Source organism: Carcharodon carcharias, chromosome 10 (genome assembly GCF_017639515.1).
Source record: "Carcharodon carcharias isolate sCarCar2 chromosome 10, sCarCar2.pri, whole genome shotgun sequence".
NCBI classification, from domain to species: domain Eukaryota; kingdom Metazoa; phylum Chordata; class Chondrichthyes; order Lamniformes; family Lamnidae; genus Carcharodon; species Carcharodon carcharias.
Window position 1 is genome coordinate 151082644 of NC_054476.1, and position 26164 is coordinate 151108807.

Consider the following 26164-nt stretch of genomic DNA (forward strand, 5'->3'; position numbering starts at 1 on the left):
GCTAACTGGTTTTCCCCCAATGTGTGTGAGCGCATGTGTGAGTGAGTGTGCATGTGCGCGCTAGTCAGAGGAAGATAGTGAAGGACTCAGCCATGATATAACCTCATAGTCAAGCAGCTTGTTGACATTCAATTGGTGTGATAAGTGAAAGCAGGTCACCTGGCTGTGGTATCCTTTGGGAGCTGCAGTCCCATGGAACCATGCCCCAGCATGCACCACCACATTCAAGCACAAGGAGTAGAGGAAATTGTTGCTTAAAGAAAAAAAATAGCCCTTGTTCTTGGAGTGTTTGCTGCCAACATTGGGCATCAGAATTGGGAATGTGCTGTGTTTGCCCCCATTCTGTTCCCTCAAAGTCACCCATCTAGAAAATTACCAAATAAAAATAGACTATTCATAAAAGTGGTGACAAGGAATGGTTGGAACTTCCCCTTGGAGAGTGAGAGAAAACTCTAGAGGACAAGACATCCAAGATCAGTATTACTAACCTCCATCAGTCAATTAAAGAATGGAATTATCAGGATCCTGTGAGCAGGTAGCCTGGAATAGTATGTGTGGGTAGATGAAAAGAAGAAAGAATTTAAATGAAGCAATAATCTTTCTCAGTTGGAAGACCCTTGTGATTAATCAGCTCGCTGATGCTTACTTTCTAAGCTCGCAAATAAAGCATACGGTAAGAGGTTTTAGGTGTGAGGGAAGACTTTAGGCTCAAGAAGTCCTCTCTATTTTTTGCTAGATCAGCCCCACCAAACATATCCCATTCCTCGCCACACCCCTCATGTCTCTGGAAAAAGAAGGGATTACCTAATTGTGCTTTGAACTCCAATTTAACTGTCTGCTTCATTTGCCTTCTCTACTCCGATGCTGCTTATTTCAACCTGACCACCTTTCTTAATCCGATCCTCTTCAATTTGTTCTTCTCCCTTTTGCAATTGAACACTTCACCAGGATGAACAATTCTCCTAGAACAATTTTGCCAATTCCCTTCATAGAACTGAAGACTTCATTAGTCGTTTGGATGCGATAACAGTATCCTTGGGCCCAAACCTTAGTCTTTAGCAGACAACCAAGGAAATTAGTGGATCTTTTGTGGGTGTGTAAAATAATCATTTTAAGCTTCCGCTCCCAATATCTGTTAAGTGATGGGGGTGAAGGAAGTGGTGCACACACAAAGGTTCAAGTGAAGGCACTTCCCCTGAGCTGGGCAATGATGGAGAGGCATTGGAGGAGGATGATATGGTCAACCATGTCAAAGGCTACAGAGAGGTCAAGCAGGATGGGCAGGGATAATACACCAGAGGATGTCAATTTTGACTGAGTTGAGGGCCACTTCAGCGCATCATCAGAGATGGATACCTGATTGAAGAGGTTCAAGCATGGAGATGCAGGGAAGATAGGCATGGATTTGGGAGGCAACAATGTGTTCGAGGGCTTTGGAGATGGCGCCTAGGCTTTGTCTTTAATTGTGTTTAGTGCAGGAGTACCAACCTTCAGCTATACCTCTACATCAACAACAAGAACAATTTGGGCTTATACAGCAGCTTTAATATAATAAAACATTGCAAGGCACTTCACAGAAGTGTTACCAAACAAAATTTATTAAGGAGATATTGGAATAGGTGAGAGTTAAAGATGTAGATTTTAAGGAGCATCTTAAAGGAAGAAACAGAGGTGGAGAGGTTTAGGGAGCTAAATGCCTAGGGTTAAGCTGAAGGCCCGGCCACCAACGGTGGAGCAATTAAAACTGGGAATACACAAGAAACCAGCATAGGAAAAATGATGATATCTCAGAGGATTGTGGGGGTGAGGAGGTTACAGAGAAATGGAGGTGTTAGGCCAGTTAGAAATCAAAGGAGAGAACGTTAATCATAAGCACAGTGGGAGAGATTAAAAACCACTGTCATTCCTTAAAACAGCAACTATGCAGTAGCATTGAGACTAGCATAGTCCACTTTAAGAATGAACAAATGTCTGAATACTTTAGGGCAAAAATGAAAACCTAACAATGATAGATGGCCAAGGAATGCAGAAAATATGCCACCGTGACCCTAATGATGGGAATAGCCCACTTGTGGACTAATTTCAGATCATTTAAATTTTAATTTAACTTTTCAAACAATGATTTGTACTTCTTTCATATCCTATCCTCTGGAGGTCTGTCTTCACTGCACACCATGGCTGGCTGAGAGGATCACATAAGAACAGGAGGCCATTCAGCCCCTTGAACCCCTTCTGCCATTCAAGAAGATCATGAATGGTCTCTATTCTAACTCTTTCCAGCTGGCCTGGCTCCACATTCCTTAATAACTTTACCGAGCAACAATCTATCGACCTCAGACTTAAAACTATGAATTGAGCTACCATCTACTGCGTTATTTGGGAGACAATTACTCACTTCTCTCACTCTTCATATGGAGAAGCGTTTCCTAACTTCACTTCTGAATGGCCTAGCTCTGATTTTAAGATTATATGTCCTCTTGTCCTAGACTCCCTCACCAACAGGAAAATGTTTCCATCGATCCTGATTGATAGGCAACCTAGACCTGTGACACTTTTTGAGTGCTTGAGGTGTGGGGGCCCTCCCTTTCCTCCTGGATGTCTTGGCCTCTAACCTTCTCTCCCTCCCTGCAAGGAGGCACCTCGCCTCTGCTCGCTGCCTCCCCACCAAGGTATTGTTGAGATCAGGAACTTACCGTGCGGGGAATCATAGGGGCAAACCTGCTCCATCACCATGCCACCTGGAATAGTTTCCATTTTCAATATCCACTCGCTACGCATCCTTTACGTACCGTCAATAATTTTTTATGAATCTTATACCCTGATCGCAGCTGAACTTTAAATTAAGGGAAATGAGACTGAAGACTTCCACACACGGTTTACAGCAATAATGATTAAATTAACAGCACTTGCAACACACAAATTAAAAGAAACGGTGACTGTACCTGATTCTGAAGGTATCTGATCTCTAACTGATAAAGGAAAGTTGCCTAAAAAAAAGGGAAAATGTTAGAACGACAGCTGTTGCAGTGGCCAATATCTAGATGAAAATAATGGGCGGAATCGTCTGTTCTTGTTGGGCTCTCATTCACTGTAAAAGCAGCAAGACACCCATGTTAACTCTGAGGAGGAAAGCCCATCGTATCTTCTACCCATCAGGCAGCTAAATGGACAGCGACAGACCTTCCTCCAGGCTGAGGACCCTGGAAGACCCAGGATTGCATGGCGACCGGGAAACAGGTAAGTGCTGTTGTGGGGTGGCAGCGGGGTGGTGGGGGGAGGGTGGTGGTGGAATGTCTCGTGAGGTGAGGGTCACAGGGAGAGGGAAGCCAGGAGGGTTGGCAACAAGGGCAAGAGCAGTGGCTGTCAGCGGCCACCCCCCGCTGCCCCATTTCCACACATCCTCAATCATGTGCGCATTAGCACAGATCGAGGGACCTCCCGCCCACGCTCCCCAGCTGTTTTACCAGCTGTGCAGGCCGCACATTGGCAGGCCCATCAGTGGCTGGGAAAATTGTAGTGGAGATGGGAAGAGGCCCTTAAGTGGGCATTACTTGGTCACTTAAGGGATTCGAGTGGAGCTGGGGCAGGAAGGATGACTATGGGCTTTCCCACCCAGAGCTTACTTCCAGTGGAGGTGGGAAGGCGTCCGGTATCGTTCCCGATGTCAACCTGCCAAATTCTCAGGCTTGCCTGCCTCCTTCCTCACCTCCTGCAGGGGGAAAATGGTTCCAGCCAATGTTTCATTCACACTTTTCTTCAAAGATTGTGCCTCACCTGTTTGACTCGTGTTCCTTAGACTGACTGTGTCATTGCACTGGTTGATAGTGGTTCTCGCATTAAGAATCCAAACTAATGAGGTTATGTTTAAAAGGTAAGAGGACATCTCCAAAGTCTTAGTGGTCAAATGCACACCCCTCCCACCCCACGATCCCCCTGCTCACTTGCAGCATGGGACTGAAACATGGACGGAGGAGATCCTGGCTTCAGTTACCAACATGTGGTGAAGCAGTGGGACAGTGTTTGGAGGCACTGCTGTTCACTTTGGAAAAACTAGGAAATATGAGCCAAGGTTCCCTGAGCATCTATTATTCACTACACATTTGTGGGCTTTGAATGAGGACAGGATCAACTGCAACTGTGCTGCTGCCCACAATTAAATAGCATGCCAACATTTATTCTCTAAACCTACACACGTATAAAGAAAGGCTTGTATTTATATAGTGCCACCTTTCATGTTCTGAGGTAGTCCCCAAACCACCCAACTGAAGTAGCTTTTAAGTGCAGTCACTATTATATTGTAACGCAGCAGCCAATTTGCACACAGCAAGCTCTCATGAACAGCAATATGATAATGGGTAAATAATTTTGGTTTTTAGATGTTGTGTGAGTGATAAACATTGGTCAGGGCACCAGAGAGAACTCATCCGTTCTTCAAACACCTCATCTGAAAGATGGCAGTGCAGCACTCCCTCAGTACTGCTCTGGTGTGTCAGCCTCGATTTTGTGTGCGAGTCTCTGGAGTGGGCCTGGAACCAACAACATTCTGACTTAGTGCTCACCACTGAATTACAGCAGAGCATTGGCAATAAAGTAAGATGCTGGAGGACTGCAAGAGCCCTATCATAAGGCTACTGAGCCCAAATATAGCATTCCTACTGCTAACCAGTCTAACCAGCTCAGACTCTGCACTAAACTAGGGAACCTATTTGCTCTCTATGAAACAATGCCTCACCAGACAGGGCATTGATTTGCCTGTTTCTCAGAGCAACTCTTCTTTCATTGGACTCATCTGCAACCGCTCATGTTCCTATGCTAATGAGTCTTGCTTGACATCAAATAATTTACTTACAGGAAGACCAGGGATAAATATCCATACATATAGCTGGGTTAACCTGAAAAAAAAAAGCAGCCAGGGTTAATAAACAACCAGGAAGCAACACAACACTGACCTGCTGAGTTTGTCCAGGTACTTCTGTTTTTGTTTAGCAACACAACAATGGTGTCCCTAAATTCGACACAGGCACGTGTTGATAGAACTGATGACTGAGAGAGTTAATCTTAATTATGAGCAACAGTTTAGAAAAAAATCCTATTGGAAAGACATGTGAATACATAAATCTATTAATATATTCATGGTCAGAACAATAAAGGTTAAAATGTAATTGACCAGTAAATGCTATTCTATTTCCCAGAAGTGTGGTTTAAAACCATTTTTGAAAGTAATCGGATACAGTAATTCTTCACATTTTGTTCTAAATAAGTTGTAAAGGACGTCCAAAGCAGGCACCTGGTTCTGCATAATTTGAGGACTTGGCACCTAGCTCTCAATAAGATCATTGAGTTCAAATCACAGGAGTGCCTGTCACTCAGACCCGGCTGCTTAATGGAGTACATTCAGTTCTTATTCAGGGAGTTCGTCTGGTTGAAGAGGATCCCCCATCGAGAGAAAAGAACTGACCTGAACTTAACTCTTAACAGGTTCATAGCCAGCCAGCTGTGGATGGTTATGGATGGTATTTGGGGAGAATTCAGTTTCCCAACATTTCCCCTGTAGCAACACGCCCCAAAGGGAAGGGTGCCTAAAATCCCATCGAGCATTAAATCTAATTTATTTAGACCTAATCGAAACTTTCTTCCTATTTTTCCCTTTCAATTTCCTAAGCTGATTTTTTTTTTTTAACAATTTCCACTGTTCCCAAACCAACAGCGCTTAGCATATTAGCTACCTACATCAAATTACATTGAATTTACAGCGAGGAAACAGTCAATTTGGCCCAGCAGGTGCTTTTTATGCTCCACACAAACCTCCTCCCACCCACTTCATCTTACCTAGCAACATAACTTGCTATTCCTGTCTCCCTCATCTATTTGTCACCTTTGTTATTTGCTTCAACCACCCCTTGTGGTGGTGAGTTGCATATTCTAACCACTCTCTGGGCAAAGACATTTCTCTTAAATTCCCTATTGGCAACTACCTTATAATTATAACATGCCCCACAAGTAGAAACATCGGCTGGGATTTAACATGGAAGTGGTGGCCCCACCCACCAGCAAGAAAGTCAGGGGCAAACCTGCCTCCACTGGCCCAAGAAGCCATGACTGAAGCAGTGGCCACTGCTGGAACTGCAGCAGTCCCCAGACCAGCCATCACTGCAGAGGCCTAAGTAGAGTGGCAACTCACCAGGGCCAATGAGGCTGGCGCCAGCAAGGGAGATCGAGGTTGATTTTGAGGGGGCAGGATGGGGTGGGGTGGGGTGTGGTCTTCCAGTAGGAGCATCCCTTGCTACTGTGGGAGAGGGGGCTTTCATGGGGTAGAGGGTGCTGGATCAGGAGGGATGCTTCCCCCTCCCTGACTGGAGCCTGCAGGTTGAAAAATATCAGCGGTGATAGGAAGAAGCCCTTTAGTGACACAATCGAAACCTCATCCTGCCCATGGATGAGGTTTCGCAAAAAGGCTGCCTGGCCTTTTCACCTGCCCGCTTACCGTGAGGTTGGACGGGCAGTGAAAAATTTAATTCAAGTAGATTGTTAATGGCCTTAATAGACCTGTTAATTGTCGGTGGGCATAGTGCCAACTCCTGCGCGCGCCCGCCAACTGAAATATCGTGCGAGTGCGCGATGACGTCGGGACCCTCGCCCGGCATCATCGTGCGTCATTTTACGCTTGGTCAGGTCGGGCGCTCACCTGCCCAATGAGCGAAAAATTCTGCCCGATGTGTCTGACTCACTGTCTCATCTCCCCACTCACTATCTGAAAAACCACTTGGCCCTTGCTTGCCTCTGCCTGCGATGGAGATCGTAGAGTAAATGTAATGGAACTGGTGTCCTACCATTCCACAATCCAGCACATTTCTACCAGTTTTTACACACTGAGAGAATACGTTCTTTCTACAGTGTGTAAACATAAGTGATACGTTTGGGGTTTTTTTTTAAATAATAAAATAGAAGGACTCTTACTTGGCCACTTCCGGAGATTGGTGGAGAGCTAACAAGATGTGTTCAGTGTTAATGAAGAGCGCCCAGCAGGGAAAGCAGGCTATCATGAGAATGAGAATCCCTCTTTGGAGAATCACTCCAATTCGCTTCAAGTTCTTGCTGCCAAATGTCTGAAAATCAGGAAAGTTATTTTTTTAAAAACAGGGCTCCAGTCAACCTTCTCCCACTGGAAACAAATTAAGTTCTGACAGTTTCCACTTAGAGCATAGAGCCCTGAGGAATAATTGATCCTCACTCACTGCCTCGCACCAATGCATTAATTATCACAGAGATAAAAACAAAAAAACTGCGGATGCTGGAAATCCAAAACAAAAACAGAATTACCTGGAAAAACTCAGCAGGTCTGGCAGCATCGGCGGAGAAGAAATTATCACCTTTTGCTTTCTGCTGTTGAAATAATTTTTAATTCAATAAATACATTTGTTACCAATTCCATGGGCCTAGTAGATTATTTATTCCAAAGCTTCTCCCAACAATTTAGTCACCCCTTCAACAAAATTCAGTGAACCAGGTTTCAAGCCTTTGCTACAAATGATTCTGAGCCAGTGACTAGAAGGTATATGAAGTTGCCCTTGTCCAAGTCACCCTTTAATTCCATTCCCCAGTGCTTTTCACAAAGCTACCTATTTATTTTCCCCTACAACTGGCAGCTGTGCTTTTGACTGCCTTAGCTCTAAGCACAAGAATTTCATCCTTAAGCCTTTCACTTCTCCACCACTTTTTATTCCTTTGAGACTCTGTTTAAAACCTACCTCTTTGATCACGCATTTGGTCATTTGTCCTAAGGTCCTGTTCGTTGACTTGGGCTGTGACTCTGCGAACCTATTAAAAATGGTGGGTGGGACCAGGATTTGGAAATCCTGCCTCATTTCTGACATCCCATTTTTGCTGGTAGTGGAAATGACTCTCACATGTGGGAAACCCAAATTTAGCAGGGCTATTTGAACTTAGCACTTTAAAAATAAAAAAAGGCCTGCCTGTGTCAGTGAGAGGTAAAAAAAAGACCTCAAGCTGTCAAGTTATGTAAGTCTCCAGCCCTTTATTTCTTTTAAAAGGTAGGTTGCCTGTCAGTAGATTCGAAAAGAACTAATCTAACGGTTTGTTGACATTATCCCAAGGGCTATCATTATCTCATTATTAATGCTTTGCTGCTTTCTACAACTGATCACCATTTTCATACTGGGCTGTAAGTTCACAGTTTGATTGACAGATCAAAGAGGTTATTAAAGGATTAGCTGTCTTAGATGTGGAGTTATGAATATAATTGTTTTTGTATGGGATTAAGTGCTTGAGGGTAGTTAAATGCTTTCAATGGAATTTCATGAATGAAGTTATAGTGAAAGTTGTAATGGATATTTAGATCATTATTTTATTTCATCTCAGCATGGCTCCTGAGGTCTTTCTATGGTGGATACTGGATGAGTTGACCGGGATGATGTAAGGAAAAAGGGTGGTGGGGCACTCATTTAGCATTAAGTTGGCATGGACCTATAAGAGGCCATGGGGGCATAGGCTGACATTAAATTAGCATGGAGGGAATGAGGGGCCATGTGATGTATGCATGAGCTGGCATTAAGTGCACATGGGGGTGTCATGGGGTGTAAGAGGGAAGAGCTACAGGGCCTGATATTTAACAAAACAACTGAGACAAAGTTTCAGAGAACTAGGCAGGCCTTTTAAACAGCCCATTCTAGCACTTGGTAGCTCCCTGTGGCCACCTCTGATCTGCACCTCAGAGTGCCTGGCCCAACTCCATTCCTCGCCTGCTCCACCCAGAGCAGAAATTACGCTATTTGGGGCACTTTTACCCAGGGCGGGTGCATCAAGCCGGGAGATTTCCCGACTTGCACTATCCAACTCAGGAGCGAAAGTCTGGGGCTCTGTGTCCAATTTTTGTCTGGTTAAGCGCCTGTGAGGCACCTGGGACATATTACAATGTTAAAGGCCACTATATAAAGGCAAATTTTTGTTGCTGTTGCTTCTCAATCCGCTTCCAACTATGCAAGATTATCCCAGGATTCTGGCCCTTTAGCTTTCTCTCCCTCCCTGCCCCCTTCATCTATGGTGAGGTATTTAGGTAGCACATACAACTTAAGTCAGGAAACTCAACATGCAGTAAATCGAAGGCATCAACATACTTGGTTCCATTGCAAAAAACTTTTATTTTCAAACAGCTTTTCCCCTTCTCTCTACCCCATTCCTGACAGTGCTAACTGTTGCTGGGAGTTTGGTGTTGCCCAACACCTTCCCCAATTGGCCACTCTGAACGTGCGAGACTGAAAGGTTCTGGGTTCAAAAATCTTGAGCACAAAGATACAGGCTGACACCCCAGTGCAGCGCTGAGGGAGTGCTGTCCTGTTGGGGATGCCGTCTTTCAGGCGAGGTGTTAGACCAAGGCCCTGCCTGCCCTCTCAGGTGCATATAAAGGATCTCACCAACACTATTTTGACTCAGGGCAGGGGATTTCTACCCGTTGTCTTGGCCAATATTTATATCTCAATTAACATCATGAAAACAGATTATCAGATTCTTATTACATTACTGTTTGTGGGAGCTTGTTGTGTGCAATTTGGTTGCTGAATTTCCTGCATTACAATGACAACTACACTTCAAAAGTGCTTCATTGGCTCCAAAGGACTTTGGGATGTTCTTTGGTCATGAAAAGCTATACAAATGCAAGCCTCTTTTTGGCATTAAGAGAGTAATTTTAACCTAACACATCCAGTGAAAGACCCATAGGCTGTAGCGAAACACTAAATTTTCACCCCATCCAGTCTTTCTCCCTATCTAAATGGACGGTAAAATCAGATGAGCAGTAAAATCAGCATTACATTCACTCCGTGGCCTAGGTTAAAATTGCTTCACAAGTATCAGCAGGCTATTTACCAAAAGGGGTGTTACACATAGATGTCCAACTTTGTTCCAACCCAATGCTCATACTCTCTATCTGGGGCCGAGTCACTGGATATTAATCAGGAATGGGAACCCTAGCTGACTTCTCCTTGCCCGGCCCCAAAGTACCAATGGCGTTTGCAGCTGAAATCCACACCTCGTCACAATGAGCAGCAAATTTATTAAGTACCGATGTTAAAAGATTCATTCTTCTCCGATGTAACAAAATAAGATTGCCAGCTGGTTATTAAAGGACAACAGTTTGGGGTTTTTCTGCACCTACCTGCGATATGAGCGTATCACACGCTGAAGCTAATCCAGCACCTACGGAGATACCTGACACATTTATCACCTGTGCAGGGGTAATGAAGAAAATTAAGAAAGCATTTAATAATCCAATTACAGATACAGTTATATTATTTGTTGCTTTAGTGTGTGACTGATGTAGGAGTGAACAGAATGCAAACAATAAACACCAAATACATAGGTTATCTGTTTGTAACTTGAGCTGGATCATGTATACACACCATGAGCATAGAAGCATATTTACAAACCTCTTACTCTGACTGTCTACACCCACAACTCTCAGATCATATAATCCATGGCATCACTTCCTTCAGTGGCTCTTCACTAACAGTCTCTTAAAAGTGATCCCACAACAGCAAGCACTGCCATGTTACCAAAGTAATATGATGTGGACAGATGCTTACATGTGGACCAAATGCCTTCAAAAGTTTTTAAATTTCATTTTCAGGGTGTTGGGCATCTCTGATGTATTCACAGCTAATCCCTCATTATCCTGAGATGGTTGGTCATTGGCCAACTTCTTGAAGCTGTTTGATATAACTGGGTGCCTGGTTACCCAGAAGGAAAAACATTTTGGACCAGTACCCTTACTTTCCAGTTTTACTGGTGTTCCATTTTAAGGTATACAAGACTGGTTCAGACCAGTATTCTTATAGATATTTGGGTTTTTAAAAATTGTCTTTGTTTTTCCCCTTGAAGGTGCCAACCTGTGCTGAGATACAGCTGCTCAGTTAGTTGAAGCTCTCAGGTATCTTATCCAAATGGCTATTGTTTCATGGCATGTGAGTGGCACCAGTAAGACCAGAATTTATTGCCCATCCCTAATTGCCCTTGCACTAAGTGTAATGCTAGGCCATTTCAGAGGGCGGTTAAGAGTCTACCACATTGATGTTAGTCTGGAGTCACTATAGTCCAGACCGGTTAAGGACAGAAAATCTCATTCCCTGGATGGGGAATTAGTGAACCGTTTTTAATGAAAATCTGGTAGTTTCATGATTATTATTGATGAAATTAATAGCATTTTGCTCCAGGTTTACTAATTGAATTTAAATTCCCTAGCTGCTGTGGTGAGATTTGAACCCAGGGACAGGATTTTAATGTCCCGTGGGCGGGCGCGCACTGGACCCGTTCGGGGGTAAAATAACGCGTAATGGCGCGAGCGAGCATCCCAACGCCATCAAGCGCTCACACGACATATTGGTCAGTTGGGGGCGCACAAGAGTCGGCAGCGCCCTCGCCAACATTTAAGAGGCCTATTAAGGCCCCTAATCAATTAACTTGAAGTAACTTTTTGCTGCCCATCCAACTTTACAGCTGGCGGGCGGAGAAAATCGGCCAGGGGGCCTTGGATTTTTTTATAAAACCTTATCCACGGGCAGGATGAGGCTTCCAACGTTATTTAAAAACAGTAAAAATATTTAGACACCATTTTTAAATATGGCCCTGTTCATGTGGCAGAGTCTTACATGGGGACACGTTTCTCTCGTTCTTAAAAATCTTTCTTTCCGTTTCTACAAATCTTCAGCTCCCTGAGGCAGCTCCCTGCCTTTGGGGAGCTTTCAGTGCGCGCTCCCCACCCCCCCCCTCCACATTTGCACAAGCTCCTGCGCTCACACTCCTGCCCCCTCCCCCACCCCCGGCAGTACTGAGGCACTTAGCGCGTGTTTCACGCTGGCTGGCTGGGCTGTTAATTGGCCGGCGAGTATGAAATCACGTCCGGGGTGGGGGGGGGGGAAAGAGGGGGGGTGCCAATCGCGGGCGGCAGACTGTTTCCTGGCCGCTCCGGGGCCCTCCTGCCCGCCGTGCCCGCTCCAGGGCGGGAAAACCCTGCCCCATACCTCCAGACGATGTCTTAAGGAAGACAGTGACTTAGTACTTCTGTCACTGGGCTAGTATCCCAGAGGCCCAGGCTAGCATTCTGGGGGCGTGGGTTCAAATCCTGCCATGGCAGCTGGTGGAGTTAAAATTTAATTATTTCATTTTTTAAAAAAAAATAAAGAATCTGGGATAGAACTTTTCATTGGACTGCCGGGCAGGTGCCTGACCCGACTGAGCGTCAAATGACACACGATGACATCGGGCAAGCGTCCCGACGTCACCGTGCACTTGCGCGATATTTCGCTCGCCCGCCGACAATTAAAAGGCCCGTCGTTAAGGCCATTAAAAAGTTAATTAAAATCAATTTTTTTGCTGCCCGTCCAATCTCATGGCTGGCGGGCAGGCGAATAGGCCGGGCGCCCTTTGCACTTTTTTTTTGGAAACCTCATCCACGGGCGGGATGAGGTTTCCAAAGGCAAATAAAAACTTTGATTTTTCATTAATAGCACGTCACTGCTCATGTCGACAGTGTCACATGAGCGGACGTGTTTCATTGCATTTTTATTTTTTAAGATTACATTTTTCATATCTCCTCACCTCCCTGAGGAGGGAGATTGTGAAACGCGCGGTCACACGTATGCGCGGAGGTTGCGCTTGCCCAGCTCGCCCTCATTCTCCCCCTGCGCAGGCAGCGCTGAGCACTGCCCCTCGCGTTTCCCGCTGGGTGAGCCTTAACTGACCCGCCAGGGTGAAATCGCCTTCCGGTGCCAATTGCGGGTAGTGGTCAGCTTCCCGGCCGCCCCGGTCGAGCCTGCCTGATATGGGGTGAAATTCTGCCCCTGGGATTGACAATGACGACCACAAAGCTATCATCGATTGTTGTAAAAACCCATCTGGTTCGCTAACGGCCTTTAGGGAAGGAAATCTGCCATCCCTACTTGGGGGTCTGGCCTGTCTTTATTTTGCTAAAGGTACATTACAATAAGTAAAATCTAATTTCAAGCATACTTACTGCAGTGGCCAGACAAACAGCATCTAACTCAATTTTTCCTAAGTGGCCACAGAATATGGAGCTGACAATACCGATGAGAAAAACCATCAGCTGTGACAAAACCTGCATATAAAAAGGGAAATTAAATTTAAAATATTACAAAATCAAACCATTTAAACTTGACTGCTACTCTTTTTGAAAAAAAGTGAAACGTATCAGTTTATATTTCTCGCTGAAAATGCCTTCATATAAATATCAGATGGCCTCCTTCTGCTCCTATGTCTTATGGTCTTATAGGTTGAGTGTCCTTTCTTTATTGTGGGCAGGTCTTTGCTGACTTATGCCCTTTCATTCACGCTCCCCTGCTCTCTCGCAGTGGAGGTCACCATCAGCTGCCTCAACCAACCTAGAAAAAAAACACAGCCAGATTGTCCTCCTCCCTGAGCCACCCCTCACCACCTGACCTCACCCCAACAACTCCGCCAGTGCCTGGATGGATAAATACAGGGCACAGTGTGGTATTCAGCCTGGAGCTAGATGGCAGGATGACACCCTCAGGAGAGGAGGGGGAGGAGGAGCAAACGTTGCCACAACTAAAAGGAGTTTTAATGCAAACTCTTCTGCTTCCAGTTTGAGCATGTTTTGATGGTAGTGCTTGACATGATGTAAACAATATTTGCTATCTTTTGACTTTTATTTTTGTTCAAGAGAGCAGAGTTGCAAATGTGGTCAACTGTTGATTAGGCGTCTGCCTTACCAAACAATTTCAAGAGGACAGTGATACGGAGGAGCACAGCTGTTCTACGCATTTTTTGTTGGGACTTGTCCAAAACTTTCTGGAAACTGCTGCTTTAAGCTTATCTTTTTTTAGCTACTGAGTTCTGAATCTTGCAGTCAAACTATATCAGCGGCTGTGCCACTAAAAGATGACTTTTCCAGGACAGTTTCTTTTGAAGCAAGGGGAAGAAACATTTGCTCCCTCTACCACCGAGGCACAGTAGCAGCAGTGTGCACCATCTACAAGATGCACTGCAGCAACTCACCAAGGCTTCTTAGACAGCACCTTCCGAACCCACAACCACTACCACTGAGAAGGAACAGGGCAACAGATAGATGGGAACACCACTACCTGGAGGTTCCCCTCCAAGTCACTCACCATCCTGACTTGGAAATATATCACCGTTCCTTCACTGTCGCTGGGTCAAAATCCTGGAACTCCCTCCCTAACAGCACTGTGGGTGTACCTACATCACAGGGACTGCAGCAGTTCAAGAAGGCAGCTCACCAACACCTTCTCAAGGGCAATTAGAGGCGGGCAATAAAAATGCTGGCCCAGCCAGCGATGCCCACAACCCATGAACAAATAAAAAGAAATTTTAAAATCGCATCGAACTAGAATTATGGCATAATTTCTGCATTGTTTCCCAGGAAACAAAAGATGCGGCATCCCTTACTTTCTACTTGCCAATAATGGCTATTAAAACCTATTTTTGTCGTCATTCATCATAGTTCCTGATTTACCTCATCCTTTCTCCCACTCTTATCAAAGTTTTTGATGCCTCCTCCTGTATTGGTTATTTTTAGGCTTGTTTAAAAGACAGATGTTGCATCCGATTTCTTTCCTCTAAGGATATGTCTACTTAAGCCATTATGAACATTAACAACAACTTGTTCTGATAAACTGTGTTTAACATAATAAACAACTGGAGGTATGGCAACACCCTGGACCATGACATTTGTCTTCCTGATGCTGGTGGCCAGACCAAACTCCTTGCAGGCTTGAGAGAGTCTGTTCATTTGCTGCTGAAGGTGGTCCCTGGTATCGATCAGGGAAACAAATGTCAGAGTCTGGGTTGTTGGCACGCTGCCATCTATCAGCATTGAAAATGTGGTTGATAGCTTCACACATTTACACTCCACAATCACCAGCAATCTGTCACTTGATGCTGAAACCAACACGTGCATCACAAAAGCTGCTGCTGTTATGTCCAAGCTGAGTAAGAGAGTATGGCACAACAGAAACCTGACATGAGAACACCAAACTGCAAGCCTACCAAGCCTGCATCCTCAGCACACTCATCCACAGTGATGAGACCTGGGCAACTGCTGGATCTAATGCCCTTGGTTTGTTGGGGCTAAAGGATCCAGGATGCGCGCTTTGTGCACTCGAGTGATCAAGTCAGCACAGAGACGGAGGACATCCGGAGATAGTTGTTAGAATATACACATGCTGTTTATTTACAAATTAAACTCTACAACTATAATTGTGTGCTCACAACATAAAACTCTGTTTACACTCATCAGTGATTAACTCAAGACTCTCTCACATAGGAGGTGGCCCACGCTATTCTGCTTTGTGGGTATTAAGATCATATGATCTTGCATTACAATCCTTGTCTTAAAGGTGTATTACAAATCAGGTTACTACATCCCTCCCCCTTTACTGAAAAGTACATTTTACATTTTTTCAATATATCAAGTTATTTACACAGTTCAATTATTTACAAAGTCAGTCTCTCTGGGGGTTTCCTTTTGTGTGTAGAATGTCTCAGCTTTACAGCTTCTGACGTTTGCTTTGGAGTCTTCCTTACTGAAGTCTTCTGAGCATCAGGCTCTACAGCAGGTGCTTGTAAATTTGTTTCTTCGACTCTTTCTGGTACAATCGGCCCTACAAATATATTTGCACTTGATTGAGTTCTTTCAACAGGAAATGTGATTCACTCTCGAGCACTGTTGGGATCACTTCTGAATATTTGGTTTCTCCGCTCCATATGTGATCCAATGTCTTCTTATTATTCAATCTTTGACTTTAACTTGGTAGGAAAGATGTCCCATTACTGTACTTATTTCACCGAACAGCCATGGTGCTCCTTCTCTAAGATTTTTCACAAATACCTTCTCTCCTACATTGAATGTCCTGTCCCGACTGTGACAATCATGTCCCATTTTCTGATTGTCCAGCCTTCTTTCTACCTTCCCCCCACCCAAAGTTTGTCATAATTAGGCTCAGTCTCGATTGAAGACGGTGTTTCATTTACAGTTCAGCAGGTGTGACACCTGTTGCCAAATGAGGGGTGGTTCGATAATGGAAGAGAAATCGTGCTAATTTAGTCACTAACGAATCTCCAGACAATTTATTCCCACCAGATTTGAACATCTGAACTGGTCCCTCGGCAAGTTCGTTTGAAAAAGGATGGTATGGATATGTTTTCACATGAACAATACCATGACGCTTGTAAATCAGTTAAATTCAGCAATTGTGGATACTGTTCAATCACCTAATACCAGCTCTTCAGGTAATCCATTTATAGTGAAGCTCTATTGTAGCTTGTCTATTGTCGCTGAAGATGTGGGTGACCTTACTTCGTAAATATCCATCCATTTCAAATGAGCGTCTAGGATAAGGAGAAACATTTTTCCCATAAAAGATCCCACATAATCAATGTGTACTCATACCCATGGTCTTCCTGGCTACTCCCAGGGGAGCTTCACTGCAGGTAATCTTTGTACTTGACATTGCATATAACTTCCCACTTAAGTTTTCTATTTCTCCATCCATCCCCGGCCACCACATATAGCTACGTGCTATTGGCTTCCTTTTTATAAATTCCGGGACGTGCACTGTGAAGTTCAGATAACAATGGCTTTCGTCCTTTTGGAGGAACAATCACAGGAGCTCCCCACAATAAAATACCTTCTTGGCTGGTTATCTTGTATCTTCTCTGGAAGTACGGTTTCATTTCATCAGATTTTTGTTTCTGTGACCAGCCACGAAGAACTTGATTTCTTACCTTGGTCCAACCTTTAATTTGTTTAGCACGTATTAGTGACGAGTCCAGGAAGTTCAATAACAAGACGTTTTCCTGAGGAATTGGAACAAGCTCATCTTTTACCTGCAAGGGTAAAAAACTGAGTCCATCTGCATTTGCAATTTGACTTCCGGGTCTATGAATTAACGTATACTCATACGTTGCCATGATGCATGCCCATCTTTATACTCTTGCTGAGGCTATAGGGGTATAGACTTGTCTTCACCAAATAGTTCTAATAATGGCTTGTGACCTATCATGATAGTAAAATGATGATCCTAGAAATATTGATGAAGGTTTTTAACACCAAAAATGATCACCAGGAGCAGCATTTTCCCCCTGCTGGGGGATTGCGCGGGTCCAGGTGCGGGTGTGGGTGAGGCTGTGGGCGGGGTTCCCAATTGGCATCCACAGCTGGGGGCACGCTGCTATTTTACATGGGCAGGCCAATTAAGGCCCACCCAGCGTGACGTCCTCCCGGAAGCGCTATGCAGTCCCTCTGCGGGAGGGGTGGGATTCCCTGAGCCAGGAGTGCACTCTTTCGTGCATGAGCATGAAGGAGCGCACAGATCTCCCCGAGGCAAAGTGCTGCCTCAGGGAGCTCGGCTCAAGTTTGAAAACTTTATTAAAAGGGAGAAAAAAATATTCCTGACGTGTCCTCTCATGGTGATACTGACACATAAGCAGGGACGTGTCAATTACTTTTTTTAAAAAAATCTTAAACACCTTTTAAATCACTCATGGAAACCCATACCACCTGTGGATGAGGTTTCATGTTTTTTTCTGAAGGCCGCCTAGGCTCTTTGCCTGCCTGCCAACTTTAAGGTTAAACAGGCAGGTCCATTAAATGGGTTAGTTACTTTTTTTTAAAAGACATTAAGTGGCCGTTAAGAGTTTGGTGGGCGCACAGCCAACTCCAGTGCGTGCCCGCCGAACTAAAGATCGGAGTGACCTACGGTGATGTTGGGACGCATGCCCGGCGTCACCCCACATCATTTTATGCGTCGGTGAGCGGGCCCCGCTGCTGCTCGCCATCCAGAAAATGCAGCCCCAGGCCTTCCTTTTCAATTTGAGAGTACTTTTTCTCTGCAGCACTAAAGTGTTCTCAACACATAACCTATCGGTCATTCTGATCCATTATTCATTTGATGGGAAAGCACTGCTCCCACTCCATAAGGCGATGTGTCACACATTAATATCACCTCTTTCTTTGGATCAAAAAATGCACCAGAAGTGTAGATGGCCATGACAACTTTTTCACTTTTGTGAAAGCTTCTTCTTGAGGTGTTTGCCAAGACCATCTTTGTTTTTTCTTGAGCAAACAATACAGTAATGCCAGTTTTGTCGATAAATTAGGCAAGAAGCATTCATAGTAATTTATCAGCCCCAAGAATGATTTCAATTCGGCTCTGTGGCTTCTTCTTTAATTGCTTTCACTTTTTCTTCAATTGGATGTAGGCCTTGTGAATCGACCTTGTGACCTAGGTAAGTTACTTCTTTTGCTTGGAATGCGCACTTTTCATTTCTCAATCTCACTCCAACTTGCGAAAAATGTTTCAGAACTTCTTCCAACTTAATCAAAAGTTCCTTTTCTGTGAGTCCAGTCACTACAACGTGGGGCAGCCCCTGTAACAAACTTTCCATGGTTCTTTGGAATATGGCGCAAGCAGAAGGTAATCCAAATGGTAATTGGTGTATTGATGCAATCTCTTATGTGTATTTATGATGACAAACCTTTGGGATGCCTGCTCTCATTTCAATTGTTGGTAGGCATGACTCAAATCTAACCTTGTGTAAGCCTTTTGCACCTGCCAGTTTAGTGTATAAATCTTCAATTTTAGGTATGGGGTGTCTGTACAATTTTGCAACTTTATTGACTGACTATTTGTAGTCCCCACATTTTCTAATGCTTCGGTCAGGTTTGACAACAGGTACAATTGGTGCCGCCCACTCTGAAAATTGTACTGGTTGTACCACTCCCAGTTTTTCTAATCTGTCCAGTTCTGCATCTACCTTATCCCCCATTGCATAAGGTACTGGTCTTGCCTCCATGAATCTTGGTGTTGCCTCTAGATCTACATGAATTTTTGCTTGTAGCCCTTCAATTTTTCCAAGTTCTTCCTTGAAAGCTGAGGCATACTTTTGTAGTAGCTGTGAAAATCCATTAGTTTTTAATTGGAAGATTTCATTCCATTCCAATTCAATTCCTTTCAGCCAGTTTTGACCGAGGAGACTAAGTCCCTTGCCTACTACCATCATCAAGGGTAATCTCACTGTTTGACCTCCATAGCTTACTGTGACTTCACATATGCCCTTGACTTGTATGTCTTCTCCTGTGTAAGTCTTTAATTTTTCATTAGTTTCTTCTAAGTTCAGATTACGATCTACATGATTCAGGTATTTAAAAGTATGCTCACCAATCACCATAGTAGCTGCACCAGTATCCACCTTCAGTCTGACAGGCTTCTCATTCACTCTCATGGTTACATAGATAGGCTCTGTTCTTCCTACCTTTAAGTTATATAGTGAATAGATATCAACATCTATTACTTGAGGCTTTTCAATGCTGTTTATCTCGTTGGGTTTTTGCCTTTGTCTGACAGTCTGCCTGATTCTATTTTTACAATTTCTCATGAGGTGTCCATATTGATGGCAGAAGAAACATTTGAACTTTTAAAACTGTGTTTCATCACAGGGCTGTCTACTTCCATCTCTGTCACTATTATGCCATGTTTTTGCTGCTAAGTTTTCCCTTTTAACTTGTCTGCTAGTTGTGGCTGCTTCCTGCTTCGGAACAAAGCTCTGCACTTTCATGCTTCTTTGGTTGAAGCTCTCTGCCTAACATTGAGGACAATGCCATTTTGCACTCCTCGTATGGCTTCTGAATCTCGCACTGCACCTTCCATTGCAAAACCAATTTCCAACACCTTCTGAAAATCAAAATTTGTTTCAGCCAACAATCCCTTCTGATTCATATTTTCATTCATACCACACACCAACCGATCTCTAAGCATATCATTAATAGAAGCACCAAACTCGCGATATTCAGTCAATTGCTTCAGACTCGCCACATAGGAAGCAACTGACTCTCCCGCAGCTTTAATTCTGGAGTTGAATCTAAACTGTTGTATGGTCACCAATGGCTTGGGCTGATAATGATTCTTTATGAGGTTCACTAAATTGAATTAGTCCATATGTCTTACTCCCACATGTGGACAGAAGGATCACACACCTCTTCTCCTCCACTGCAATATCCTTCACCTGGAAGAAGAATGCGAGGCGTTCAACATAGTGAGACCAGTTGTCCGAGGTTGGATTGAAGGCTCCACTCTTCCAAATTGCAGCATGCTCTGAGGGGATTGCTTCGACGCTTAGAAGGAAAGTTTCTTTTACCTACAATTACCATGTGAGGTTGGTCCGATTTCGGTTCTTCTGATTCCCTTTGTTTTGCTCGCTTTTTACCTCATTTTCTTGTCACCATTTTGTTGAATCCAGTGCCCTTGGTTTTTTGGGGCTAAAGGATCCTGATTGCACACTTTGTTCGGAATGACTGAGTCGGTACAGAGGCACAGAACATCGGGAGATCATTGTTAAAATAAACATATACTGTTTATTTACAAACTAACTCTACAACTATACTTGTCTGCTCACAACATAAAACTCTGTCTACACTCATCAGTGACTAACTCAAGACTCTCTCACATACAGGTAGCCCAAGCTACTCTGCTATTGGGTATTACGATCATGTGATCTTACATTATAATACTGGTCTCAAAGGCGTATTACAAATCAGTTCACTACAACAACATATACCAGGTAGGAGAAAAGGCTGAAGAGTTTCCACCTTTGCTGCTCGGAGGTATCTTCGGCATCTCTTGGCAGGGCAAGGTCACCAACTCAGAGGTCCTGGAGGGAGCCAATTCCATCACCATTCACTCCACTCATTGCTAAATCAGCATATTCTGTGTTTGCTAGGTCACATTCATCGAATGGATGATGGCCATGTACCCAAAGACATTCTGTACGTCGAACTGGACATTGGGTCACTGGGCATTCATAACTCTGCTACAAGGACACCTACAAGTGAGATACAAAGATGGCAGACTTTGACACAGACAACTGGGAGACAGTCACTGATGGCTGTGACCTCTGGAGGCTCATGTTTGGAAGGGCATTGGAAGAGGTAAGCGAGACTGAAAAGCTCATCATGCCAAGAAGGTGATCCCGAGAAAACAGAGGCCAGCGAATCCTGCACCTTCTCAACCCACTGTCAGGGTGGGGTTCCTGACCCACACCAGGCGATGTCTAACACATACTTAATCACCACAGTGTAAACTGTCATCTTACGAGATAAAAGGCAGCCACTACAACAACTCCAGGCAGTTGACAGGAGTGTTATAAAATGAAAAAATGATACCGAGTCACATAAGGAGACATTAGGCCAGATGACTAAAAGTTTGGTCAAAAGGGTATATTTAGGGCCATTCAGCCCATCATCATGTCTGCACTTTTTTTTGTCAGCCATCTAGTCTGATCCCACTGCTTTGCTCCCCATAACTGTCAGCATTCACACAAATCATGCAATCTAAGGCTACCAGAATGCACACTGCCGAGAGGCAAAAATCTGAGGCCAACGTGGATGAAGTATCTGAAATATTGTATCAAATTTTGGCTGCAGTGTAACACGGTGTCAAGGAGGCACTGGTTCAGGTTCCTCACACTGCTGGTCAAAACGCTGTTAAGGCTAATTTTTCATCCTGTCATACTGGGAAAGGATTACCCCATCAGCTCTTGCTTAATATTAAAAATATAACCGGATTTGGACATTGGTGGGTGGAGCTACACCTGACAGTTAACACTTCATTCGCCAGCTGGACATTGATGCAGAGCTTGCAGTACAGCTTTAGCACTGACAGTCCCGTGTTGCTCCAAAGCAGGTACAGGCAACTGCAGAAAATGTGGCGTCCATGGAGCATTCGAAAATACATTAACAATGCTGCCAAGGCTGCCCAGCCTCTAGGGTAGTCCTGGGATTCCTGGGAATAAATGTCTGAACCCTCTGACACTGCTGTGAGCAAAACCTAGCAGAAAAATCATTGGAGCATTTAAAAAGAAGTATTTCTTTTCATTTTGCTTGAACACTTTTATCTATTAGTTATAAAGGTATTGGAGTTTGGAAGGGGGGAGGCAAGACGATATTTGATAAAACCTCCAGGAATTATGGGCAACTAATTCCTACTCAGTTATCTATTGTTCAAAATATTTTTTTGTCATTTTAAATGCCTGAATAAATGTGAAAAGAAACTGCATTTTAACTTCTGCTTATGTGGAATGTTAGCTTTTTGTATTTTAGGTGTTCTTTTTTGTTGAATATTAACATATTGGCCCCATCAAATTAACCTACTGGATAATTGGACAATGAGACAGTTCAGGGTACTTGGAGACTGAGTTCACATGATGTTATAAGCTAGGGTATTAAGGGTTACAGAGCCCAAGGCGGGTAGATGGGAGTGAAGACACAGGTCAGCGATGACCTAATTGAATGGCAGAACAGGCTCAAGGGGCTGAATGGCCTCCTCCAGTCCCCTATGTTCACACCTTTCTGCTTTCTGCCTTAAAGGCATGGGAGAGGGAGAGGGAGATGGAGGGGAGAAGGGGCACACCAGGTAATAAATCAAAGAATGGTAGTTCACTGGAAGAGAGAGTCAGACAAAAATTCCACAGAAAGTTGGGAGCAATGCATGGATAATTCAAACATTCCTTACAGATGATTTAATTGGTAGTATGTGGCTGTGAGGTAACCGAAGCAAATTATTCAATTTCAGCATATTTGTCTTGCAATACCTGTTTTTGAATTGAAGAGGTTTTAACTAGTGCTTTTTGTTATTTTCTCTGCTTCTCTGACCATTATATTTGACAGGTTTAATTTTGGGGAGTGGAATGGGGTGGGGGAGGAAAAACTACCACTAAGGTATGATCATTGACAATATTGCCATCACAATTGGAATACTTTCTTTCTCTCGAGAAGCAGATCATACAAACTTTTAAAGTAACATGTTTTTGAAAGGTAAACTTACCACAGGCCCGGCCAATTGGAAAAGATCTTTTACTTCCTTCCAGAAGTTTACAGGTATCAAACTTCTAATTTTCCTCAGTAAGAGAGTCTGACCAACATCATTAAAGGCCTCTTGCATTGAGTTGTTCATTCTTCCAATCTCTGTCTTCCACGGAGAAATAAGTTTGTATCAGTTGCTTCTAATGTGAGATATGGTTACGGTCTTTAAATACATTTCTATGTGTGCCTGGACCTCCGACACAGCTATAATGACTCACCAATAGCTCCTTATACTGAAAGATCCTACAAAACTCATTAGCTCCTCCCTTTACAGCTTGCTGCTTGTTATGGGGGCTAATTTGCATTGCAATCATCAAATAGTAATTACAATAGTTATAACTTCCATCACAGTTGATAACATTTAACTAATAGTGTTTGCTTGATGTTCTAGCCTTGCTGGCTTGTGGCCAGTCAGTGAGGGAGTGGAGGAGTTCAGGACTTTTATCAGTGTCACTGAGAAATGTGTGTTCCATACTGATAAGCAGCATGGTTTTAGCATAACATGTTATTGATGAATACTTTGGTTTTATTTATGCAAATTTGCACCTGAAATATAGTCTTTTTGTATTCCTGTTGATCTATAGTATCTCACTCTCTAATTTCAAAGAAATTGCAATATATCTCACTTCCTTCCTCTGATATGTAAAATCAGAATGATTATAGAGTCATCGTATGGCACATAAGAGGTTATTTGGCTCATTGAGTCTGCACCAATTATTTCAGAGAGCAACTGAGTCAGTCCCAATTTCACTCTTTCTCCAAATCCTTTTAATTGTTTGACTCTTTCAAGTATTTATCCAATTCCCTTTTGAAGGTCCTTATTGAATCTGCATCTACCCTCTCCGCCCATTAGGCAGTGTATTCAATGTCCTGACCACTTGCTGTGTAAAATACTTTTCACTCATGTCACCTCTGGTTCTTTTGCCAATCACCTTCAACCTGTTTCCTCTGCTTATTGACACTTCAAACATTGGAAACAGTTTCTCTCTCTTCCCTCCACCTAAACCCTTAATGATTTTGAGTACTACTATCAAATATTCTTTTAGTATTCTTGGCTGTGAGGATACCAACTTCAATGTCTGCATTCTAACTGTGTAACTGTACTCCTTTATCACTGGAACCGTTCTATTAAATATTTCCTTACCCTCTCCAAAGCCTTCACCTGCTCCCTAAACTATGCAGTCCAGAGTTGGGCACAATAGTGGAATGTAGTGCCCTCCCCTCTGGAGAGTTTGGTGGTGAGGGGGCCTTTAATGAGATGGGAGGATGGTGGGTGGGGACCCTGAATTATTGCCATTTCCATTCCAATTTAGTCAGTGGCGGGAAGGCCCATGGAAGGTCTTCCTGCTCCACCACCAACTGAGGCTCATAAATAGACAATTAATGCTCAATAAAGGGCCTCATCCTGCTGCCACTGGTATTTATCCAGAAGTGGGTGGTAGGGGATGCTGGCTATGTGGGGAGCATGACAAGCAATCCCGTGCAGGGCTGCTTGTAGGCTTCTGAGGAAGAGGTCTGTTGCAAGATCCCAACTCTGAGACCTTGTTGTATGTTGGTTGTGACTGGTCAAGGAATGATTGCAGAGTCATGAATATATCTGAACAATAATTGGTCTACTGGATGAACATAACTATATACAGATATACAAGACTACTGGTCTTAGACTCTGTCTAAGCCATGAGCTTTCTCCTCCTCAACTCTTGGTCATGTGTCTCTCTCTTACATCATCATGTGGGTGGCACTGTTTCTCCAGTCCTGCACATTAACCCTTTCAGCCCTGAACACCCTAACACTGCACAGTCAAATTTTCAAAGGCACTTGGTGCCCGATTGAGGGACCTGGCATAGGGTAGCGTGGGGCCAGCCGGGAGTCAATTCCTGCCCTTGCCGCTGTGCCCCACCCCATGAAACCCCTCCTCCCGCCACTCACCTCTTCCTCCTCCAGCCTAAGCCTTGGGTGGGTGCTGTACTGGCTGCAGCCATCCCTTCCCCAGTGGGGCAGCTGAGTACAGAAGACTGACCCGATTGGCCTCTGATTGGATGGCAGCTCTTGGTGGGCATGACTTCCACCCCAGTCCTTGATCTCGGGGGAAAGCCCATCACACGCCTGGTAAGCGCCTGAGTTGCACAAGATACGGTGAGCTTCCCGAAAAGAGACGATGCGAGGTCTCACTGGCTCTTGAGCCTGAAGTTGAGGTACCGGTCACCTTCACAAGATTCTGCTCAGTACTTCAGCTGGGATTGCTCTTGTATTTTATGTAGGCTTAGCATAACTTCCTGACGTTTGAACTCTGTTCCCCTAGTTATAACTTCTATTTATAAATCAAGAATTGCATATGTCCTGTCACCTTAGAAGATTTGTAAACAAATATCCTCGGGTCTCTCTCTGCCCTTGCACCCTCTTTAAGATTGTACCATGGTCCAGATCTATGACTGGAATTTTTCACCCCATTGGCATCAGGCATCATGGCGGGCCTGGGTGGACAAAGTGGCAAGAAGGCCAAAAATCGGTTTCACCATGTCGTGAAACCAGTTTGCAATTGTCACTCCACTCGCCAATGGCGGGCTGCGTTTCCCACTGTGAGACATCGGTAACATCATTTTAATACATCTACATATAATTATAATCCCTGTCCACCGGGATCATCCCCCCATGCTGGATCATCCAGGCATGTGGGCGTAATTGCAGGCGAACGTGTTTCACAACTGAACTTAAGCGATGTGGGCCTGACGAGCTGTACTTCACTTGGGACTTCGAGGTTTATTTGCCAACCTCACTTCAGGCAGTACTCATGGTCATCAGTGCCAGGCTTCGCAGGCAGCGCCACATCACTTTTAGTGGAGGGATCATGGGCAGGTCTCTACCTACCAGGCCAGCGGTAAGGTGGGTGTAATAAACTTGGTGTACCAGACAGGTTTCTTGTTAGAAACAGTAAAATTTATTTCCAGGGCTCCTGATGAAGCTTCATGCTTGAAACAAAACCAAGGCTAGAAAATTCCACCCCCAAAATTACCCGCGCTTAGGGCTGATTCATCTGTACAGTCACATGATCCACAAAACAGTATGAAAGGTTTTACTTGCAATCATTATACTCCTCACCCTTTAATATTGTTTCACTTCTCTTATTTACAAGACTATCTTAACCCATAACATATACAAAGTTCATGTAATTATAGATTTAGTCTTTGAGATGGTTTTCTGATTTGGGTAGAGCGATGCAACTCTATGACTTGAGAT

General features: G+C 44.0%; 1 protein-coding gene across 5 annotated transcripts in view; it reads right to left on the bottom strand.

Annotated features, from left to right (window-relative positions):
- LOC121283156 (multidrug and toxin extrusion protein 1-like) overlaps positions 1-23324 on the bottom strand; it is a 58755-nt gene extending 35431 nt beyond the window's left edge. Inside the window, exons 1-8 of one of the 5 annotated variants that reach the window (XM_041197329.1) lie at positions 23146-23321; positions 22890-23029; positions 13025-13126; positions 10172-10240; positions 7321-7383; positions 6958-7106; positions 4850-4892; positions 2943-2987 (exon numbers count right to left, since the gene is read on the bottom strand). In XM_041197329.1, the coding sequence (XP_041053263.1) occupies positions 2943-2987; positions 4850-4892; positions 6958-7106; positions 7321-7383; positions 10172-10240; positions 13025-13126; positions 22890-23018 (600 nt within the window). In that variant the 5' untranslated portion in view covers positions 23019-23029; positions 23146-23321. Of the gene's footprint in view, positions 1-2942; positions 2988-4849; positions 4893-6957; positions 7107-7320; positions 7384-10171; positions 10241-13024; positions 13127-22889 lie in introns of all 5 variants that reach the window. The other 4 variants (XM_041197332.1, XM_041197328.1, XM_041197331.1 and 1 more) reach the window with 4 other exon arrangements.
- Positions 23325-26164: the final 2840 nt, after the last annotated feature.